Genomic DNA, 21648 nt, shown 5'->3' with positions numbered 1-21648 from the left:
TTAGACCCAGAGCATGTAGGAGAAGCAGTATCTGGAGATGTCAACTTCTAGAGCCTAGAGCAGAGTGCTAAGAGAGAAGGCAGCAAAAGGCAGATTCAGGAAGTTGCCTTTTAATATCTTTGACCTATCATGAAACTTGTGCTCTTAATATTACTCTTAAACCAAATGAACTTTTTTCAAGAGATATGAGGACAGAGAAATAAAGCTCATCTCACCATATTAATGAATGGACTAAGTACCAAAATTTGAGGGAGAAAACTTACAAGTATTTTAGTTGAATAAAACCATTATAATGGCCATTAAAATGATGGGAAATATGGTGCTCATTCTGAAAGGAAGTTTCAGCATCACTGGATTTACAGAAGAGGAGGCAGCAAAAATGCACATCTGGAGGTGAAATAACATTGTAAACTCAACCTACATTAAATACCATAAAAGTAAACAGAGTCAAAAGACAGCATTATTTACATGTAACTGAGAAGAAAGGGAATATTACAGAGTTAAACTTTTCCATAACATGTAATGTTTATGTTAGCAAAAGCCTTAGTTTGTGTAAAATGACTGTGTGCCTTAATCCCACCCACCACTAGATTAAATAAGACAGTGAAACTGATTCCTTCCTGATTTTACAGCTTTATTTGTGATATCCCTCTAAAAAGAGACCAAAATGATTGTGAAGATGACTCATACCTATAGAATAATTACAAAGTTCCACATTCACATAACGACAAAAGCCAAATGAAATATACTACAATTGTTTTACCTTTCAATTACTACTGTGTACAATACATCATAAGTAGGCATTTGGGAGCTGATTGTACTCCCTGTGTAAAATTTTAGGAATGCGCACATACGAGTGTAGGTATACTTCCTTCTATCACAAATTAAAAGAAAGCATTTTCTATATAAAATTTTTATTTGTGTAAAACAAAGACAACTCCTGAAGGTCTAAAAAGGAAAATTATATACAACATTCAAAGCACTATTAAGTCATGAAACAAAGACGAATCTGAGGTAGAAGTCAAGCAATATAACCCACAACCTTTTTAGGGGAGTATTTATTTCCAGCAATCATCATGCCTCTCCAGTAAGATCTAATTTTTAAAAAGTTCCAAGTTCCAAAAAATTAATAATCCATTTTCTATAATCAGATGTAAAACTATGACCAACAAAAGATACAACGTAAACTTTTGTCATGTTAACAAAGTAAATAATTTTACTAAAAGTTGCTGACACTTCTATCAGTAGTAGCCATAGGGAGGCCGTTGGTTGTAACCATAGTGTCCATATTGATGAGGGTAGTAAGGTTCTTGTCTGTGCTGTGGGTAATTGTTACCCCAGGATCGTCCATGCCATTGATTCGATCGATTGTCACTTGGCCACCCCCGTCTGCTATCCCTACCTCTAAACTGTCTGTTATCTTGCAACCTACAACAACAAAACAGAAAGATTTTTTATACTTCCCTTAAAAAAAAACCACAAGAAATCTATCCTGGTGCATTCCATTTCTCAATCTAATACTCAGTAAACAAAAGAGTAAAAACCAGTTTTCTTTACAGAGTGTTACTGCACCAGGTATTCAAAACTTTCCTAAAATTCAGATCCAGTATTATACTGGATATACTTTGCAGAGAAGAGATAAACAATAGCACCAAACTCAAAACAATAGGATGGTTCTGAAGCAAACTAAACCCATTCAATTGTTCAAAAGCATTATGGTAATATTCCTCTTATCTATTTTGAGGTATTAAATGGAAGTAATGACTAAACTTCTTTCTAATGGAAACCAAAACAATACCTTCTTTATGGAATTTAATGTAAATGTTTTATAGAAGACCCTAGATTTTTAAAGCATATTTGCAAAGAAAAATTAGTCCAGAGAAAGAATATTTTTTTTAAAAAACCATTAAAATACACACATACACACAACTGCACAGCAAGGGGGAAAAAAAATATGGTGCTGACAAAATATTAAAACAAATATTTATCAGGCACTTAAGCAGTTACTAGGCACTCAGTATAGCACACTGAACAAAAACACTGATGCCTGCCCTCACGGGCCTTGAGGGCTAGATGATTCGAGCTGTCCTCTCCCAGATCAGCCATCTGCATTTACTCTTCTGAAGTAATACATACCGATTGCCTCTATTTCTCAGGCTGCCACCAGCTCTGCTGTTCCATTCCTCAACAATTGGAGGGGACTCAGGAGGGCGTTTTAGGTATTCTTGGTATTCTTTGTCATCTTCTGTGAATCTACTGGCAAACATCTCTTCAAAATTTGGAACAGCTTCAGAAGTGTCAGTCATTCTGAGATTCTGTACAGGTTTTTAATATGTTTCTATTAGAATTTTTTTTTTAAGTAACACCATCTTTACCAGATGGTGAGAAACTAGGAAGTAAACACTTTTAGGCAGAGTATGCATAAAGTCCTTGTGTACCTTTAAAACTAAGACAGGCTAGATTCAACTCAGTATTTCTTCATTACTGTAACAGAGGCACTGTGCTAACTAGGAGCCTGGGATACAAAGATGAATAATGTATCATGAACCTTGCCCACAAAGAGCTCTCAGTCTAGTAGAATAGACAGATGTGGTATAAATATAAAGGGAGGAGCAGCAAATGTCAAGAAATGAAGCTGTGAAAGTGGGCAAGAGTCAAATAGTCAAATATCTTGTATTTAATGTAAACAACTCTGCTTCTTCTGAGGCAATGGGGTGGTTTAAGCAGGAGAGTCTCAAGAGCAAATTTACCATTTAGAAGGATCACTTTTCTATTAATAATACGGTAGAGAACAGATTAGTGAGTTTAAGGGCAGATTACTGCAGTAACATAGGCGACATGCTGAGGATTTAATCTGAGGCACGGACTGTGAAAATAGTTTTAAAAGAATTCCAAGAGGAATCAGTCACTGAGTAGACACTGTGAAGAGAGAGAGGATAAAGGATAACGCCTAGGTTTCTGGCCAAATAATTGGTCAGGTAATGGTATCACAGGAACTAGAGAATGAAGGTGGGTGAAGATCCACATTGAGGTAAGTTAGTTATGGTATGTATATCCACATGAAGAGTCAGTTCACAGTTTAACTATCTAGGACGGAGAACTGGGTGGACAATGAATGCGATGGGAGACATCAATTTTGCTGGTGGATAATGCTGTGAGAAAGAATGAGACTCTTCAGGAAGGCAATGGAAAAAGAATATCAAAAAACAGAATCCTAGAGAACATCAGCATATAAAGAAGATAAAGAAGGGATAAGAGGAGAACCAAAAGAGATTATCATAGAAGGCAAGAGATTAAATTGAAGAGTGAAAGGTCATCAGTGTTTAATAGTAACTGGAAAGAACCAAGAGAAAATTAATTCGGTTTAGCCATTAGGAGCTGATTAGAGTAGCAGGGATTAAAGGAGGACTACAATTAATTAAGAAGTAATTTGAGGTAAGGAAATAGAAATCTACACCGATTAGTCTATACTAAGCTTTCAAGAGGCCTGGCTGGCGACAGGAGAAAACACAAAGGGCAGCAGCTAAGGGGTTACTGGAAGATTATCTCTTTTTTTCCCCTGACTAAAACACCTGAGGCTTGGTGATAGGAAAATAAAAGAAGAGCCAACAAAGAAAGAAAAAGACTGAAAATACAGTAAAGACATGAAAATGGAAAGACAAATTTAAAAAGCTTTTAAACCCACAGCTATTAAAGTCGAGGGTAATTACTATAGAATGGTATCATATATTCTTTCTTTTTTTCTCTAATACATTCTTATACTAGGTGTTCTGACACATGAAAAGAAGTACTATAAATATTATCTAATGGCTATGAAAACGGACATTTTTTTTCAGCTGAGTTTTCCAGGGCAATTATGGATTCACATTTGAAGCAGTATTTACCCAAATTTTCAGAGAGCCCCCTACCTTTGAGAAAAGATTTGACTTAGGCTGCAGAATGCCTAATCCTTGAGGAACCAGAGAAGAAAGAGTTCACTTCTTTTTATCTTCACCCAAGACCTGGAAGCCAGCCCTGGAAGTATTTTGGAGGTAGCCCCCCACGCCCTGGGGCTTCCCTGATAGCTCAGCTGGTAAAGAGTCCACCTGCAATGCAGGATACCCCGGTTCAATTCCTGGGTCAGGAAGATCCCTTGAGAAGGGAAAGGCTACCCACTCTCAATATTATAGCCTGGAGAATTCCATGGACTGTATTGTCCATGGGCTTGCAAAGAGTCGGACAGGACTGAGCGACTTTCACTTTCACTTCACCCAATGCCCAGTCCTTCCTTGATGCAGTCCCATCCCCTACCTTTCCTAACCTAAGCCCTTTCTGTTCTCTGCCTCAAGACTTGTTTTATTATGTGGGGCATATGTGACATCATGTTAAAACTTTAAAAGCAAATCTCTCTTATCTGACATCCTAGAATTATTTTTCTTCTTGTATCAATTCAGTTTATAATAAAAAGCTTTTGTCAAAGAGATGTGATATTAGAAGACAGCTTTTTCATTAGTTTGTCTTTCTTCCAAATCCCTCAAAACTCATGCGAATATTTATAATACTACTGTTGTCCCAACAAAATTAAACAAAATTATTTGGATTAAAGAAACAGTATCTAGATGTTTTAACTTCTAGACATTAGAGTATGTCTTATTAAATACCAATATCTGAGATTGGCAAACAGCTGTCAAATTCTCAAATCCAAGGTATAGTTTCAATTTCTATAGGAATCACAGGAATCACCAGAAAGATGACCCAAACCTAACCAGAGGGGTGATAAAAATCATAAGGCAAGGCAAATGTGCTACTGTATTTTTATGTTCTCCCAGGATCCCCCTCCCATAAATAAGCAAATGTTTATCACCTTTATCATTATTGGTGAGGATGAAACTTAAATAGGATTTTCATTGATCCATGCTTTACTCACCTCAGGGGTTTGAAGCGGCTGTTCTGTTTAATGTTTAGATTGTGTAGATCTGTGGGAAGAAAAACAAAAAACTTGACTCCCTTGAAAGAAATTCTCAAAAGGTGTGTGCCGCGGGGACAGGAACCGTGAGGGTCTTGTTAATTAAGTGGTAGGATTAAAAGACTTCCGACGCTAATCTGAAAGAGGGAATTGGAGCTGAAAGTGCTACCGAAGAGCTAGAAGATGCTACAAGACGTGTCCTCTGGGCCTTCAAAATCAATTCAAGCGTGAATAAAACTTGACAAAGTGTGTTCTTTTCTGTTAAAAAACCACCACCACAACAACAAAGTACAGATGTGTACTCGAGACGGCTAGTTTCTAGGCCCTAAATAAAACCACAGGGAACTTTCCCTGTGGGTCACTAACCTCGGAAAGGACTACCCAGAATGGGTAGTCATGCCCTGAGAGATGAACCCAGAGAATTAACCGACGCAGACACCGACTGAGAACCGCTGCGTTTCTCAGTTCTCTCTCGCAGCTTTGACTGTTGGGCTCCTTCTAAAGCACCTCGGCCCCAGGTGCGAAGGAAATTAGAGGCCGTGAGGGGGAAGCGGCTTCTGATTTCGCCAAAAAGTCTGGTCCCAAAACTGCAGAGCCCGAAGACACCTCGCCGGCCACTCAGTTCGGCCTGCCAGCCCGACTCCCTGCCCCCTGCAGCCCGAACGAACGACTCCTCCGCCCAGGACTGTGTCTATCCAGCTCAGGGCTCCGGATGCGCAGGGAAACCTACCTCCGGTCCAGGGCGCTGGCACAGGACCTCCGTATACACGCCTCCACCTCTCCCAGGTAACAGAGCCACTTCGGCCAGAATTCGACCGCCTCCTGACTTCCGCTTCCGGCGCGCTGAGGCCGAGGCAGGCCTGTGAAGTCTCGCGGGATCTCCGGCTCTCTGTGTGTATTTTCCGCAGTTTTTTCGAAGATGCTGCTGGCTCGCGCGGGGCTCTGCGAGAGTAGTTAGGTCGGACTGTAAGTGTTAATGCTTTCCGTGCGCTTCCAACCGGCCTGGTGATTGGCAGAAAGAGACGCAGCGCTGTATTTTGAGCCCCCTTAATTTGGAGCCGGCGACGGCTAGGGACGAAAGTTCTGGAACTTCTTAGCTGAGAAGGGCGGGAAAAGCTGCTTTTGGCCGCCGGCGCCGAGTCTGCGTGAGGAACTTGAGGCGATTGCCGGCCGCAGAGTAGGCCCGAGGGGATCCCTTCAGCGATGCTACAGCTTTCACTCCTGTTCCGGCGAACCTCAGTAGTAAGATTTCTCTAGTCCGTTTTGTACCTGTTTTTGCCGAAACACGGCCCCGCTGTGCTCCAGCTTAAGTCGTCAGTACCCAGCTCCCTTCAGGAGTCTTGTCCGTTTCTTCTGGAATGTTCGTAGGTGTATAAACGCTGACTGTTAAGCAGTGTATTTTGGCCTCCTTCGTCCCGAATTGCTTTCCATAGTGGCTCCCGCATTTCCTTAATACTCATGAGTTTCCAGCTTGGAAACATCAATGTTTCTATTTGATGCCATTTCTGTTTTCTCCGTTGATACTGACCAGCGTTCTTGGCCTTTCTCAATCAATAGAAATTGACTAGAGACAAGAAATTCAGGGGAGTCTCTGTAGAGGCTCATCTCTCTATCTTGGGATGTTGAAATTCTATCCTTTAATTAAAGCTGAATGAAATAGTAGCTCCATCTAGAAATAAGTTTTCTTTCTACTGAATGTTCATTATGCTCTGGGAACCATTCTTAATCTGTTCATTAAGTACTAGTTTCTCTGTTGGAACTAAAATTATTTTTGTACAAGTCTTTTTTCCCTACTAGACCATAATCATTCATTTCTGCATCCTGAGTGTGTAATGTAGTGTACTGTATAAAATAAGCACTCAGTGTTTGTGGAATGAATGATGAACTGTGAATGTTCCACTCTACGTTTTACAGACACTATCCTGGCTCAAGTATGAAAGAGTATGGATGGGGAGATAGGATAGTCTTGGTGTTGGGTAATAAAGGTGAGAACAGAAAGACCAAGATTACAGTAGCTGAGTGGTATAGTAGCCAAGTGGATGATGGGAGAAAAGGATCAGGAGGAATCAGAAAAGACTCCCAATTCTTAAGTCTTGGAAATTGTAACTGAGAAGGGATGTGCATAGCATGTGTTGGTTTTAAAACAAAAATGAGCTCAGAGCTCAAAAAAGATTTGTAGAATTTGAGATAGTAGTGAAATATTCAGAAGAAAAATCTTAAGAGGGTTTTAGAAATACATGACTAAAGCTATTGAAAGAGAGGCTGTACCTAAATAGGTAAATTTAGGTAAAGGTGAGTCATCCGTGAAGAAACAACAGTTGAAAACATCAGTGTTCTATGATCTTTCTGATGGAGAAAGGATTTATAGAGAAAAGCAGAAGGCCAAAATCCACAGCTCAGGAAATAACCCATATTTAGGAAGAGGGAATAGGAAATAATAAACTTGAAGGGGAAATTGGAATAAAGATGAGTAGCAGTGTAACAGTTGAAAAACTCAGGCAAATGCTTGCCTGGTTGGTATCAGCAGTCAGAGACGATATTTGGGAAATCAGTTTTTGAGTCCAGCTTTCTGATTTCCTTGTGACTTTATTATAGTGTTATTTCTAGGTAATGAGAACTTACATAGAAAAGAGTATATTTCTTTTCTTTAAATTCCAAAACTGCACTTAGGAGCTCCTAGGCTTCAGAGAGTTTCTGTGAAAAGCGGGATGCCAGCCAATTTTCAAATGAAACTATTTATGCATATAATATTTTCTCATATTCTGATATCTTGTCAGTTACTATATTTCACTTTCTGGCATCACTGAGAAATAATCTGTTCCATGAAAGGGAATTTTCCAGATAACTGACAGCCTTTAAGCAACAAAACTTGTTCACTGGAACCACTTTTCTAGAAATGTACATTAAATATAATACTTAATTCTGTACCGTAACCAGAGTAAGTAGGCCATAATTTAATCTTTGCTTGGCAATTAAGGATAATTGTTACAGCATCAGCTGCTTGCTCAGTGGCTCAGTAGTAAAGAATCCACCTGCCAATGCAAGAGGTAAGAGTTCAATCCCTCAGTCATGGAAGGTCCTATGTAGAAAGAAATAGCAACCCACTTTAGTATCCTTGCCTAGAAAATCCCACTGGTCAGAGGAGCCTGACTGTAGTCCATGGGGTCACAGAGTCAGGCACGACTTAACAACTAAATAACAACAGTAATAACAATTATATTCTGCTGGGTAGTAATGTGTTTGGGGCCTGTTAATACATATGGAAAAAATTACCTTTTATTAGTTGACTTTGCTGTTTCTGTTATTACTGTTGTAGCTCGGTGTTTTATCTTCTCATAGCTTTATAGATTGACCTAATTTGAAGCCTCACTTTGACCCAGAGATCTAGAGGCAAACACTCTAGCAGAAGTCCCAGGGGTAATCGTAGCAACAAAGAGTTTTCTGAGGCTGTGAGTGAATTTAAGACAATAATCATTTTTAAGATGATTAAACTGGGGCTGAAGAGGCTGTATAGTTTGTTCAAAGGAACAGCCAGTAAGTGGCAGAACAGGATTTGGATCAAGTCTGTGATACCTAAGGCTGCCTTGCTTTTTCCTCAGTGAAACACTGTTTTCTCCTTTTCATTCTCTACTGTACAAGTCTTGAGCCACATTAAACAACTTTGCTGGTGCAACACAACCCGGACTCTTCCTCTCCACAGCTGATGTGGAGCTCCAAAAAGCAGGAACTCCTGCAGCCTCCCCACCAAAAAGTGAACTCCACATGGTACCTGTTTCCTCACATTGCTTACCTTAAAAATATATATTTCTCTTGAAATTGTATTTCATAAGCAGAACCCAAGTCAAATGACTTGTTCCTGGCTTAAAGAAAGACTGGGCCAGTGAACTTCTAGTATCATCCTTGGAGAGAGAGTGCTCATCAGGTAGTAAATTGTCTGAAGAGAAAGATATTCAAAAAATGCTGGGCAGCCCAGAAATGTGACATTTATCCACTTTAGCTTAATCACACTTTGCCTTGTATTATGATTCATTTTATATATAAAATCACAATATTGAAGTGTTGAAAGGATTATCTGGTTGAATGCTTTTTTTCCTCTTAATAAACACCCCTAAGAGATTAAATGACTTCTCCAAGGTTGTAGAATTGATCAATGACAGAACTAGACCTATAACCTACAGGCATTCTTCATTAGTTTGACATCTTTTTGAGTTAGATGCCAGGTACTGTTCTAGGCCCTGAAAACATCAAGGAATAAGGATAAAAACCTTGCCCTCATGGAGCTTCTATTTCTAGTGGGGGAGATAGACAAATTAAAAAATGAATATGTATGTACTATGGAGAGTAATTGAGCAGAGTAAGAGCACAGAACGTCATAACAGGGTGCTGCTTTGGTTAGCATGGTCAGGGAATATGTGCATGATAGTTTTCATCTCAGCCCATTTCCTTATATGGTGGAATCCCTCTTTTCTCTCCTATTATGAATGTAAAAATTGAATACTTTGTTTATTTTTAACATCCATACCATTCACAAGGGAGTAAAAGAATATCTCTCTCATTTCTGGGACAAGGCAGATTTGCTGAGTTTGTAGTTTCATAGACTGTGCCCAGTGGCACAATTTAACTTCTGTTTCTATAGCTTGAGTTGGAATTACAGGCTCCTAAATGTTCTTTCGTTTTTATATTGTGTTATTCAAACCATTTCCCCCTTTCCACCCCACCCACTCTCCTGTATCACAAACACACCAGAGCACAAGGGTTGAACTCAATAAATAAGTTCCTAAAAGAGAATTTAAAAATGATAATCTTCCACTCATTTTTTCTGACCTACAAAAAACTCTCATCATGTTTCTCTGTTCTGATTTTATCTTTTGCAAAATGGGAATAATAATCCTTGCTGATTGTCTGCTTTATAAGATATTGTAAGAATTAATCATTGCATATATAAAGCACTTTAGGCTCCAATGAAGAAAGATGCTATGTAAATTATAATGATAAAGTTATTATATGTTACATAAAGGTTTAATCTCCAAGAGGGAAACATTTCAAGTTATAGGAGGCCTTGGTTTAGATCCACATTTGTACTCCTGTGGCTTTAATTACATGGAATGGTTTTGATCAGAGATTACAGGATTTTAACCCAGTTCTCCACCTCAGGGTCAGCCTCCCACATCCAGAGTCCTTTGTCTAGGGGCCTTTATTCAGGACACTGCAGAAAGCAAGCCAGTTGATATTGTTAAAGAAATCACAGAAGGAGAGATAAGCAATCTTGGGGAAGACAAACCTATGAATTGGTCCTAATAGGTTGGACTCAAGTCTTTTCCAATTCTAAAGTGTGTGATTGTGATATGAAGGTGTTTTTTTTCTCCTTTTCCCTATTGTTATATGAGTTAAGGACACAAGCTATGTTTTCCAAGTAGACATAATTTGGAAAAGTTGCTTAGTGTCTGTCTATTTCTATTCCATTTGACAGGCCCCTCCAAGGCTAAATGATGGATCTAATCTTCATTATCCTTCCTTTGTATTTTTGTTGCCTGTTTTCTCTGTGGGCTCCACTGGCTAGCTCTAGTCATCAGTGCTTGGTCCTGTCCACCTCTTCCTCAGATGTGTGTGTTACCCTTAGAAAGGACCTCGGAAGTGTGTGGAAAGGCCAAGAGGCTTGTCCACAGTTTATTCTCAGCCACTCCTTCCCCTGTAACACCATACTCTCCCTCCAGGTACTTTTCTAGAATGTTTTCCAGTGAAGTGATGCTCACAGTTTAAGTGTTCAATGCATCTTCCAAGCACTGGAAAGTGGCATGAGTAAGTCAGGATCTCTCTCTGAGGGTGAACTGCTATCTTACCCATTTAAAAAAATTTTTTTTAAATATTTATTTATTTGGCTGTGCTGGGTCTTCATTGCGGCGCATGGGATCTTTAGTTGTGGCATACAGACTCTTTAATTGCAGCATATGGGATCTAGCTCCCTGACCAGGGATTGAACCCAGGCCCTCTCCACTGGGATTGTGGAGTCCTAGCCACAGGACCGCCAGGAAAGTCCCTTACTTCAAGAGGGCAAATCTTCTAGGTCCCATTCCTGGCTTTTGGCAGGCTCACTGTCCTTGGTGACAGGTGGCATAATCTTCCATTTTGTGAAGCCAGCCTTGCCTGGTCATCTTTCAAAAGAAAGGTACAAAAAAGCCCCATTTTCAAACAGATATTCAGGCAATGCAAGTGTCTTCAAAACAGGTGAGTATATTGTAGGGAGTAGAAAGAGGACCAGGCAAGGAGTCAAGAAACTTGATTAAATCAAACTGTTACTCTCTGTGGATTATCATGCAGATCACCACTTCTCTGGGCCTTGGTTTTCTCATTTTCTTATTTTGCAGATAATACTGAAGCTTCAATATCAATTCCCTTGATTTCCCAGTCTCACAGGGAAAGACCCCTGCTGCAGGGTGACCTCTTTCTGCCCCCTTTCACCTTTTGTCTTCCAGTCTCTTGCTGCTGTGTCTTTGATCAGTGTCCCCTTAGCTCTGCTGAACATCACTCCTGTAGTTACTCCTTCTCTTCTCTGTTTTCAACTCTCCTTCTGTAATGGCTCCTCCCACCCCCACCACACCGTGTAAACTTGCTCAAGTTTCTCCAGTCTCAAAACAAAACTGATACCCTGTCTCAGTCCCGTGTCCTCCTATAAAGATCTTGGATCTCCTTTCCCCGTCATGGGGAGCATCTTACAAAGAGTGCCCACAGCCTCAGCATTTTACCCTCCCCTCTTTTCTGTTCACTGCAGTCGGGTTTCTGCCCACAGACACGCCACTGAAACCACACTGGCAAAGTTCCCCAGACAAAGTTGACCTAGGGCCAAGTTCAGCCGCTGTTGGTTTAAAATCTTCAGTTTATTTAATATCTGGGAAGCATTTGACACTTTTATCTCCTCCCTCCCGTAAACCTTCTTCTCACTCTGTTTTCAGATTTCTCATGATTCTTCTGTGCCCTGGATTGCTGTTTCTTTCTCCTTGGCTGATGCCTCATTCCCCTGCCCATGGCCCTGACTCTGTTCTCCTGGTGTTGCCCTTGAATACTCAGGCTCTTCTATGACTTCAGCTTCCCGCTCTGTGCTGATGACTCAACAATGGATATCCCCAGACATCCATCATATCTGAGCTCTAGACTTGAAAGTATTGCTGCATGCTAGAAACTTCTATCTGATGTCCAGCAGACATCTCTAGCGTGTATCTTAATGTGAATTCATCTTTCTTCCTGAAACTGTTCATATGCCTCTATCTTTGTTTTCAGAGAATGATTCTTTCCAGTTACCCACATCAGAAACCTGGAAGTCACCCAGGACTCCTTCTTCTCTCCCATCCTACCCACCTAGGCCCTTCCCATGTCCTGTGGACTTCAGCTCCTGACCATCTCTTCTATTTATTCACTCTTCTTTTCTTCCATCATTCTCTTTGTTCTGACCCTCATCCCTTCTCATGCAGACCAGGTGATGGCCTCTAACTGGTTCCCATATACAGTCAGTGCGTTTATCAGAATGCATTGTAATTTGTTTATGTGCACTTAAATGATAAGCTCCTTGAGAGGAAGTCTGTATCTTTCATGCCTTTAGCAATTAACATAGAGTCTGGCAGCCCATATATGAACATTATATGAATAATGTTCAATAAATGTTTATTGATCTTGCCCCTACCTTCTTCTCCACTGTATGTTAGACTAATCTTTTCCTACTTCCTCCCCTCTTAGTACACACTCTGCCTAGGTAAAGACCCAGCTCACCTCCTGAGCATAGCACATGTTCCTCAGACACCCATTTGTCATGGTACCTGCATCACCTCATTGAGTCTGTTTTCAAGTCCATCTTCCCTGTGAGTATCAGTGCTGGAGTCTCTGCCTTGCCAACACCTAGCCCTGGGACTGACACACACGAGGCAGTGAAGAAGCCTTGCGACGATATGAGTGAAAGAGTTAGACTTGCTGAGCTTCAAGTTCTCCTCCAACTCCAAACCTATACAGTTTGATACAAAAACTGACATAATCTCAAAGTTTTCTCCCAGCAGATGGTCAGAACAGTCGAAACACCAATTCAAACAGTTGGCAAATATAAAGGTAAACATTTAAGAAAGTGAGCCAGAATGAAGGTGAATCCTCCAAAAGGAGTGAGAACATTGGCACAACAGTGTCTCCATGTAGTCACAAGCACCCCCTTTGCATCTGATGGTGGGTTCCGTATGTTCCTCTCAAGGCGTGTGACACATACGCCTTGAGAGCTTCTCAGGAGGGTGGGTGACAAGCTACTGATGACTAAACCCCCACTGGCTAGAAATGAGCTGAAAGCGTGTTATTTTTCTGGAACAAAAATTAGTTTTTTTTCTTTAGCATTTTAATTTGCTCATTTTTGTAAACTAAACACAAACTTTAGTCATTTATTTAATATTTGTTCTGTTCAGTTAAAACTCTAGGAAAAATCCCTAATCTAAAGACTCTTAAGATTTGCAACTTATTTTTCACTCCACAAGCATTTATTAACACCCAATATATATTTCTAGGCTCAATGTTGGGGTAGTGAAAAGATTTTTTAAAAGGTAAAATACAAATCTTAAGATCTAATTGAAGAATCAAGCAGAGGATAGTTAGGATGTAGATAGGAATAATGTAGAAGAGTGCATCGTAACCTGATGGAGTGCAGGAAAAGGTAATTCCAACTGGATATCCAAGTACGAGAGGCCTCAGAGTGGAGACACTATCAACTCAAAGGGAAATCAACCAGGAGAAATTTACTGAAGGTGGTGAATCTCCAATAAGCACATAAACACACAGAGTATATAGATTGCTGGCAGTAGCACCTGTGTGTAATTTGGATTTGAGGGGTAGAGAGGATGGAGACTGGCTATCCTTCTGTTGAATGCTCTTCAGAGAAAGACCCTGAGACTGCTCCATCTCCCCCTTCAGGCCACCTCGTACTACTCCTCTCTCCCAAGTTCCCTCAGGGGACGCCTGACCCACTGTCATATTTGGGGTATGAGTTGTGATCCTGGCTCACTTGGGGAAAATGCACGTTTCCCTTCAGAATTTTGCATATTCCACTTAGACATTGTCAAGGACTGACTCCGTTTTCCCTAGGGCAAGCAGGAGTCGGCCCCCACCCACAGGTGGGTGTGCATCTCCACAGAAGTCGTCAGCATCTGCAGATGGGGACAGTGTTGACTTTAGATGCAGACCAACCTGAGTGACTTTAGCCAAGAGAGAGGTTCAGTTTCCTAATTTCTAAAATGCAATTATGATAATCATTTCCACCACCTACAATGTAAGAATGAACAAATGTCATTTTTTCATCAGTTTTCCAGACCAAAGGAGAACACTCTTGACTTGGCTGGTTTGAATAGTAGGAAGAGGTTCTGATGCAAACATTTCACAATAGTCCTGTGAAAACAGCCCTGTCAAAATGTGGGCACCTCTACTGCTACTATTTATTGAGCGTTTACTACAAGCCAGCCAGCTGGGCAACACTTTTATGTTACCTCATTTCATCCTCACAATAACATACCAAGGTAGATATCTCTTTTTTAAAATTTTTATTACATATTTATTTTTTTGCTGTGTAGCTTGTGAGGTCTTAGTTCCCCTACCAGGAATTGAATCTGTGTTCCCTGCAGTGGAAGCACAGTGTCTTAACCAATGGCCCACCAGAGAAGTCCCTATCTTCTTCTTTTTTTTTTTTTAAAGCAAGGCTTAGAGATGACAGGTAATTTGTCCAAGGCTACACAAGCAAACAAGAAATGAGGTTTGACTTCAACTCTCCTATTTCCATAGAAGGGACACCAGAAGACCTGAAGAACAACATGTTTGAGCTGGAGTTTGTGGGTATTTTTTTTTTATTTGAGAAGTAGCTGTGTGACAGGCTCTGTGAGGAGAGAGGAGAATGCAGATGTTCTGTGGCATCAAAAGTTGGTAAAAGTCATGAATCGTTGTATCAGTCATGAATCGTACTCTTACAAAAAGTGACTCTTGTGGTCTGTCAGTTACGTGGAGGGGTGAGGGGAGAGGGAGAGAAATGAGAACAGCAGCTTTGAACCAGCTTGAATCTATGGCTAGCACTTCAGTGAAGACCTGGAGTACCTGGCCATGGAGCACAGAAGAGAAGATTTTGGCCTAGAACATGTTAAGAGTAGGAGTGAATAATTAAAATCTCTGTGTCCAAATACCTAACTCCGGGTAATCTGCCTGTTTGACATACCCCTGGGAAAGGTGACAGTCCTGACATGAATAATGGCTGTGCAGAAACAGCTGGTTCTCTGTTGCCCTTGTATCAGTCCTCCTCTTCTTCCGCAGAAAGAGGGGGTTTTCAGGCACTGGTTCATACCTGCACTGACAGAGTCAGAGTTTAACAGCAAGAGCCATCAGTTTTTGATTCCAGGAATGCTTTACAGTCTATTTGAATTTTAAAATAAATTCCAAACAGCAAGTTGTTGCATTTAAACTGTCAGGTGTAGGCTGGCTAGCCCCCCAGGCTCAGGATTCTCGGTGCCAGGATTACTGACATTTATTTAAAAATGGTGTCAAAGTGAAAAAAAAAAAATACCTTTAGTGGTATTTTAGTGGTTTTGCCTTCCCAACAGCCTTTACCCATCCTCTCCCCCTCTCTTTCTCTCTGTATGTGTATGTGTGTCTGTTTGTCTCTCTGTCTCCCACTTTCTCTCCTCCACCCCCCTCCCTTGTCCCTCCTCCTGTCTCTGACCACCACTTCTTCCCTCACCTAGTTCAGAATTCTTAAGAGAGGAAGGACAGGAGTCCCCAGCATTGGAAACAGAAACCGGACCCTGCTGCCCTTTAGTAAGCTGGCACAGCAGGAGGAAGCACTTGAGCTCCTTCTCCCCTCCCAGAATGATTTTAATTACCTGCACCTGCAGTGTGATCCTGAGCCCAGGCCTCAGCCGAAAAATCCAGAAATTAGATTGCTTGTTACCAAGGCTTGGGTCTGTTAACCAAGCTTATTTAAGCGAACCACCATACTGGTTTCTTGTTAGATCAGATACCAGCTTGTTAATTCACAATGAGAAATACACCTTCCTTTCCATCAGTGACTCAGGGTGCCCCTTCCCCAGTGTCTCAGTATCTGGGCACCACTTGGGGCCATGAACTCTGGCCTTGCACCTCTGCATCCTGGAACACAGTTGGTGCTCCATAAATATTTGCCAGACTGAATTGAATTTTGCCAGGGATAAGATGTATGTATCTTCAGCCATTTTTAGTCAAACAGAACCTAGAGATATTTTTACCCCACATATTAGTTTAGTTGAATGCTGTTTCTGAGCCACAAAGATCCTTGCAAACACTGCAAGGCAAGATTTATGAAGTAGCCATTTTAAAAAAAAAAAAATTTTTTTTCCCACACAGCTGACTTCATCATAAAGAACATTCATCTCAGGGGATTTACCTAGCAAGATATCATTCTACTTCATTTTGCGTTTGCTCTTTTCCTTTACATCCAAAATGAATGCAATAAAGGATCCCACTGTGCCCCAGGTAATAATAGCACAGGCAACTATAGACTGTCCACTGTGTCCCTGAAATAGATTCTTGGGTAGAAAGAACAACAGTGCTGTCATTTAGTGAGTGCTACGGGAAGCAAGGGTCGGAGCCGAAGACACAAAAAGACTTATGAGTCAGTGGAGTCCAATTTAGTCTTGATGGAAGCACAAGGCATATTATTAGATCCATTTCAGGGAAAATTATATTGTTGGAAAGAAGAGTCCTGTCCATTTGTCAAGCCCTGTCACTAAGGTCCCTGGGGATAGGGATCTCTTCTCAGAGCCCCAAACAGGCTTTCCCTTTTCTTGGTTCTACAGACCCCATGAACTGTAGCCCACCAGGCTCCTCTGTCAGTGGAATTCTCTAGGCAAGAATACTGGAGTGAGTTGCCATTTCCTTTTCCAGGGGATTTTCCCGACTGAGGGATTGAACCCAGGTCTCCTGCATTACAGGCAGATTATATACCATCTGAGCCAGCAGGGAAGCCCCTAATTTATTAATAAATACTCCTAAAGGTTTCCATACCCATGTGACAGCTCTGTCTTCCCCTTTCCTCCAGCAGGTAGAGTTTCTGATCTGAAGTTTAGGAGGTTTTGCTCAAAACTCTTGGCTGCCATGACACTACTCTCTCTGAGGTCAGTGTGTCCAGGACTCAGCCCTTGACCTCTTCTCATTCTCCATGCATGCTCTTCGTGTGAATTGTATTTATTCCTGTGGCTTCCACTGCCACTTGTATTGCTAGTACCCTTGACCCTTAGTTATGATGTATGGTTCTGACTGTGTTTAGACATCAGTATATTCTGTGCCCAAATCCTCTTCCATCCCTCATTGGATATCTCATATCCCTTTTCATCAGGCTGCCTGTTCAGTTTAGTTCAACATTTACTGCATATGTTTGGCAGAGGTCTTCTGTAGTTGTCGAGGATACTGAGGTTCCATTCTATTTAAGTGAATATTCCTCTAATTAATTTGCAGGGTTCTTTATTTTAACTATCCAGTCATTGTAGTAATCCCTGAAGTCTTAACTATCACCTACTGTTCTCTTTCTCTCCCTGCATCCTCCCTAAGGTTATTCGTTAGTACAGTTTCAGTTTCATAGAGATAATTTTCTTTTTTTTTTTTTTTTCATAGAGATAATTTTCAAATATCCATATCTGATTCTAGCTATCTTACCTGTCTCATTTAATGTATGCACTTAGATGTCCCTTTGTGTCCTTAAAATAAACATCTGCTGTGGCTTTGGTTTCTAAATCTCTAAAATGCAGAAGTGAATGGGGAGATAATTTAGTAAGTTGCAATGTGTCAATGCAGTACAGCTTTTCACCTCTATTTAAAATGCTTACAAACAACTATGGATAATTACTGTTTCTCTATTCACTTTCTTAACTCCCTCAAGGAGAATCCCTTTGTTTTCTAATCAGGAAAGGGAGTGAGATGATCAGTTATGTCTCGCAGGGGAAGGTGGAAGAGAGACAGCAGTTTGCTGTCATCTTGCAGCCACACCTAGTGAATACCCAAAGATTTCTCAGAACCCTTCAGTTTCTTTCTCTCCTCTCATTCCAAGTGCATGGCTGTGACGATAGCTGCCTTGATGTTGAACCTTTAATTTGCCTTTCTCCCCTTCTCCAAACAGTAGTTTTAAGACTGAGCTGCCTGAGAAAAGAACCATTCACTTCTGTAACCCCAAATAGTAGAAGAGCATACAGTTGTAGAAAGAAGGAGGAATGTCTTTCTGTTCTGTTATAGGATGAAAAAAAGGCTGACTGCAAATCAGCAAGTGTAGAGTACTCCATTTAGGTAAAGACAGGGGAAAAGGAACTTTCACTCTTTGAAAGGGTGTTTGAGAACCAGAATGCCTCCGAAAAGGGGACTGTGCACTGGAGGAAGAATGGTGGCAGAAAAACTTTTCACTATAAACCCTTTTGTACCTTTTGAAATCTAACCCTGTTGAATTTTTTCATGATAAAAAATAAGTAAAATTTAATTTTTTAAAAATATGTTGAATGTATTTGAAGTATCCAGAATAGGCAGACATGCAGAGAGAAAGCAGATTAATGGCAGCCAGGGGCTAGGAGGAAGAGGGAATGGGGAGGGATGGCTTAGTTGGGTCTGGGCTTTCCTTTCAGAATAATAAAATTACTCTGCAACTGAATAGTGGTCATAGTTACACAACATTATGAATGTACAAAATGCATTGTACACTTTAAAGTGGTTAAAGTGGTGAATTTTGTTACAGAAATTTTACCATAATTTTATATATGTGCTAAGTTGCTTAAGTCGCTTCAGCCCATATATGTGTGTGTGTGTATATATATTAATGAGTGAATGAATGAATAAAGTGCCTATTTATAGATTTATATTAGATATCAATGAGATATCTGTGTGATCAAATATCTCTGCTTTGTGAAGTTTTCAGTGGAAAATTCCAAATGTAGAACATTCCAAAAAGTAGAACAGAGACATGGACCCCACTTACCTACCACTCAGCTTCAACAGTTAGCAATTCATGGCAAATCTGACTCCATTTATATCTGAACACTTGTCCTCTCTACCTACTGGATTATTTTGAAACAAATTGTACATATTTCAGTATGTATCTCATAAAAGCTATTGACTCTTTATTAAAAAAAAAGAGCTTACAGTGCATTATCAACCTAAAAAAATTAAGTTATTCCCTAATGTCATCGAAGAGCTGTGTTCATGTTTCCTAGATTGCCTCACAAACGACCCCCTTAGGGCTGACTTGTTGCTCTGTGGTTTTAAAGTAACCAATCTCCTTTTCCCAGAACTGACTGGGTCAGTTCATTCTTAGCCATAATGAGATCTGGAGGAATTTAAAGTTTCTTATCTGAACATCTTGAAGTTGGACAAGATGCTATTAAAGTTATGTTTCTACTCAAACATTTTCTAAAGAGTTTCTGATGAGCTCTTTTGCCTGCTGGGGCCCACAGTACTGTATGGCAGTACATGTCAGTCATGAAATGCCAATGTAATGATTGAAATCCTAATTTGAGAGGCCCCAGTTGGGCACTGGAACTCACCAGCAAGAACCTCTTTATTCCCCCTCTTGATTAGTAACTTAACCATTCCTGAAAGTGCAAGTGAAAGTTGCTCAGTTGTGTCCGACACTGTGACCACATGGACTGTACAGACCATGGAATTCTCCAGGCCAGAATACTGGAGTGGGTAGCCGTTCCCTTCTCCAGGGAATCTTCCCAAACCAGGGCTCGAACCCAGGTCTCCTGCATTGCAGGTGGATTCTTTACCAGCTAAGCCACAGTTCAGTTCAGTGACTCAGTCGTGTCCAACCCTGCAACCCCATGGGCTGCAGCACGCTAGGCTTCCCTGTCCATCACTAACTGCAGGAGCTTGCTCAAACACATGTCCATCAAGTTGGTAATGCCAACCAACCAACTCATCCTCTGTCCTTCTCCTCACCCCTTCTCCTCATGCCTTCAGTCTTTCCCAGCATCAGGGTCTTTTCTAATGAGTTGGCTCTTTGCATCAGGTGGCCAAAGTATTGGAGCTTCAGCTTCGGCAATAGTCCTTCCAATGAATATTCAGGACTGATTTCCTTTAGGATGAACTGGTTTGATCTTCTTGCAGTCCAAGGGACTCTTAAGAGTCTTCTCCAACACCACACTTCAAAACCATCAATTCTTCGGCACTCAACTTTCTTTATGGTCCAGCTCTCACATCCATACCTGACTGTTTTAAAAATCATAGCTTTGACTAGATGGACCTTTGTTGGTAAAGTAATAACGTCTTTGCTTTCTAATATGCTGTCTAGGTTGGTCATCACTTTTCTTCTAAGGAACAAGCGTCTTTTAATTTGATGGCTACAGTCACTGTCTGCAGTGATTTTAGAGCCCAAGAAAATAAAGTCTGTCACTGTTTCCATTGTCTCCCTATCTAGTTTGCCCTGAAGTCTGGGACCGGATGCCATGATCTTCATTTTCTGAATGTTGAGTTTTAAGCCCACTTTTTCACTCTCCTCTTTCACTTTCATCAGGAGGCTTCTCAGTTCCTCTTCACTTTCTGCCATAAGGATGGTGTCATCTGCATATCTGAGGTTATTGATATTTCTCCCAGCAGTCTTGATTCCACTTGTGCTTCATCCAGCCCAGCATTTCACATGATGTACTCTGTTGCTGCTGCTGCTGCTGCTGCTGTGGCTAAGTCACTTCAGTCATGTCTGACTCTGTGCGACCCCATAGATGGCAGCCCACCAGGCTCCCCCATCCATGGGATTTTCCAGGCAAGAGTACTGGAGCGGGTTGCCATTGCCTTCTCCCGATGTACTCTGCATATCAGTTAAATAAGCAGGGTGACAATATACAGCCTTGACGTACTCCTTTCCCAATTTTGAACCAGTCCATTGTTCCGTGTCCAATTTTAACTGTTGCTTATTGACCTGTATACAGCTTTCTCAGGAGGCAGGTAAGGTAGTCTGGTATTCTCATCTCTTTAAGAATTTTCCACAGTTTGTTGTGATGCACACAGTCAAAGTCTTTAGCATAGTCAATAAAGCAAAAGTAGATGTTTTTCTAGAACTTTCTTGCTTTCTATGATCCAGCGGATGTTGGCAATTTGATCTCTGGTTCCTCTGCCTTTTCTAAATCCAGCTTGAACATTTGGAAGTTCTAAGTTCACATACTGTTGACGCTTTACTTGGAGAATTTTGAGCATTACTTTTGCTAGTGTGGGAGATAAGTGCAGTTTTACGGTAGTTTGAACATTCTCTGACACTGCCTTTCTTTGGGATTAGAATGAAAACTGACCTTTTCCAGTCCTGTGGCCACTGCTGAGTTTTCCAAATTTGCTGGCATATTGAGTGCAGCACTTTCACAGTATCATCTTTTAGGATTTGAAATAGCCCACCCGGAATTCCATCACCTCCCCTACCTATGTTCGTTGTGATGCTTCCTAAGGCCCACTTGACTTTGGACTCCAGGATGTCTGGCTCTAGGTGAGTGATCACACCATTGTGGTTATCTGGGTCATGAAGATCTTTTTTGTATAGTTATTCTGGATATTCTTGCCACCACCTCTTCTTAATATCTTCTGCTTCTGTTAAGTCCATACCATTTCTGTCCTTTATTGTGCCCATCTTTGCATGAAATGTTCCCTTGGTATCTCTAATTTTCTTGAAGAGATCTCTAGTCTTTCCCATTCTATTGTTTTGCCCT

At 40.9% G+C, this 21648-nt stretch overlaps 2 protein-coding genes across 3 annotated transcripts in view; one reads left to right on the top strand and one right to left on the bottom strand.

Moving 5' to 3' along the window:
• Positions 1-613: 613 nt before the first annotated feature.
• RAMAC (RNA guanine-7 methyltransferase activating subunit) lies at positions 614-5810 on the bottom strand. The gene is made up of 4 exons (XM_043921359.1): positions 5676-5810; positions 4907-4955; positions 2137-2315; positions 614-1428 (listed from the first exon to the last, which is right to left on the bottom strand). Exons 3-4 carry the CDS (start codon positions 2304-2306, stop codon positions 1242-1244), a joined length of 357 nt encoding a protein of 118 aa, XP_043777294.1. The 5' UTR covers positions 2307-2315; positions 4907-4955; positions 5676-5810; the 3' UTR covers positions 614-1241.
• A 23-nt stretch (positions 5811-5833) lies between these two features.
• HOMER2 (homer scaffold protein 2) overlaps positions 5834-21648 on the top strand; it is a 125913-nt gene continuing 110098 nt past the window's right edge. Inside the window, exon 1 of one of the 2 annotated variants that reach the window (XM_043921358.1) lies at positions 5834-5911. The gene's annotated coding sequence lies outside the window, so the exon portion shown is untranslated. The other variant, XM_043921357.1, reaches the window with a different exon arrangement.

The sequence above is a fragment of the Cervus elaphus genome, chromosome 13, assembly GCF_910594005.1.
Source record: "Cervus elaphus chromosome 13, mCerEla1.1, whole genome shotgun sequence".
In the NCBI taxonomy this organism is placed as follows: Eukaryota; Metazoa; Chordata; class Mammalia; order Artiodactyla; family Cervidae; genus Cervus; species Cervus elaphus.
Note: the sequence above shows the minus strand (reverse complement) of the source record. Positions and strands in the feature narration are given on the sequence as shown.

Coding starts and splice junctions, on each gene's coding strand:
- RAMAC (XM_043921359.1), bottom strand. CDS start 2,306: ATGACTGACACTTCTGAAGCTGTTCCAAATTTTGAAGAGATGTTTGCC. Junction 1,429..2,136: donor CTGAGAAATAGAGGCAATCG/GTATGTATTACT, acceptor TTGTTGTTGTAG/GTTGCAAGATAACAGACAGT.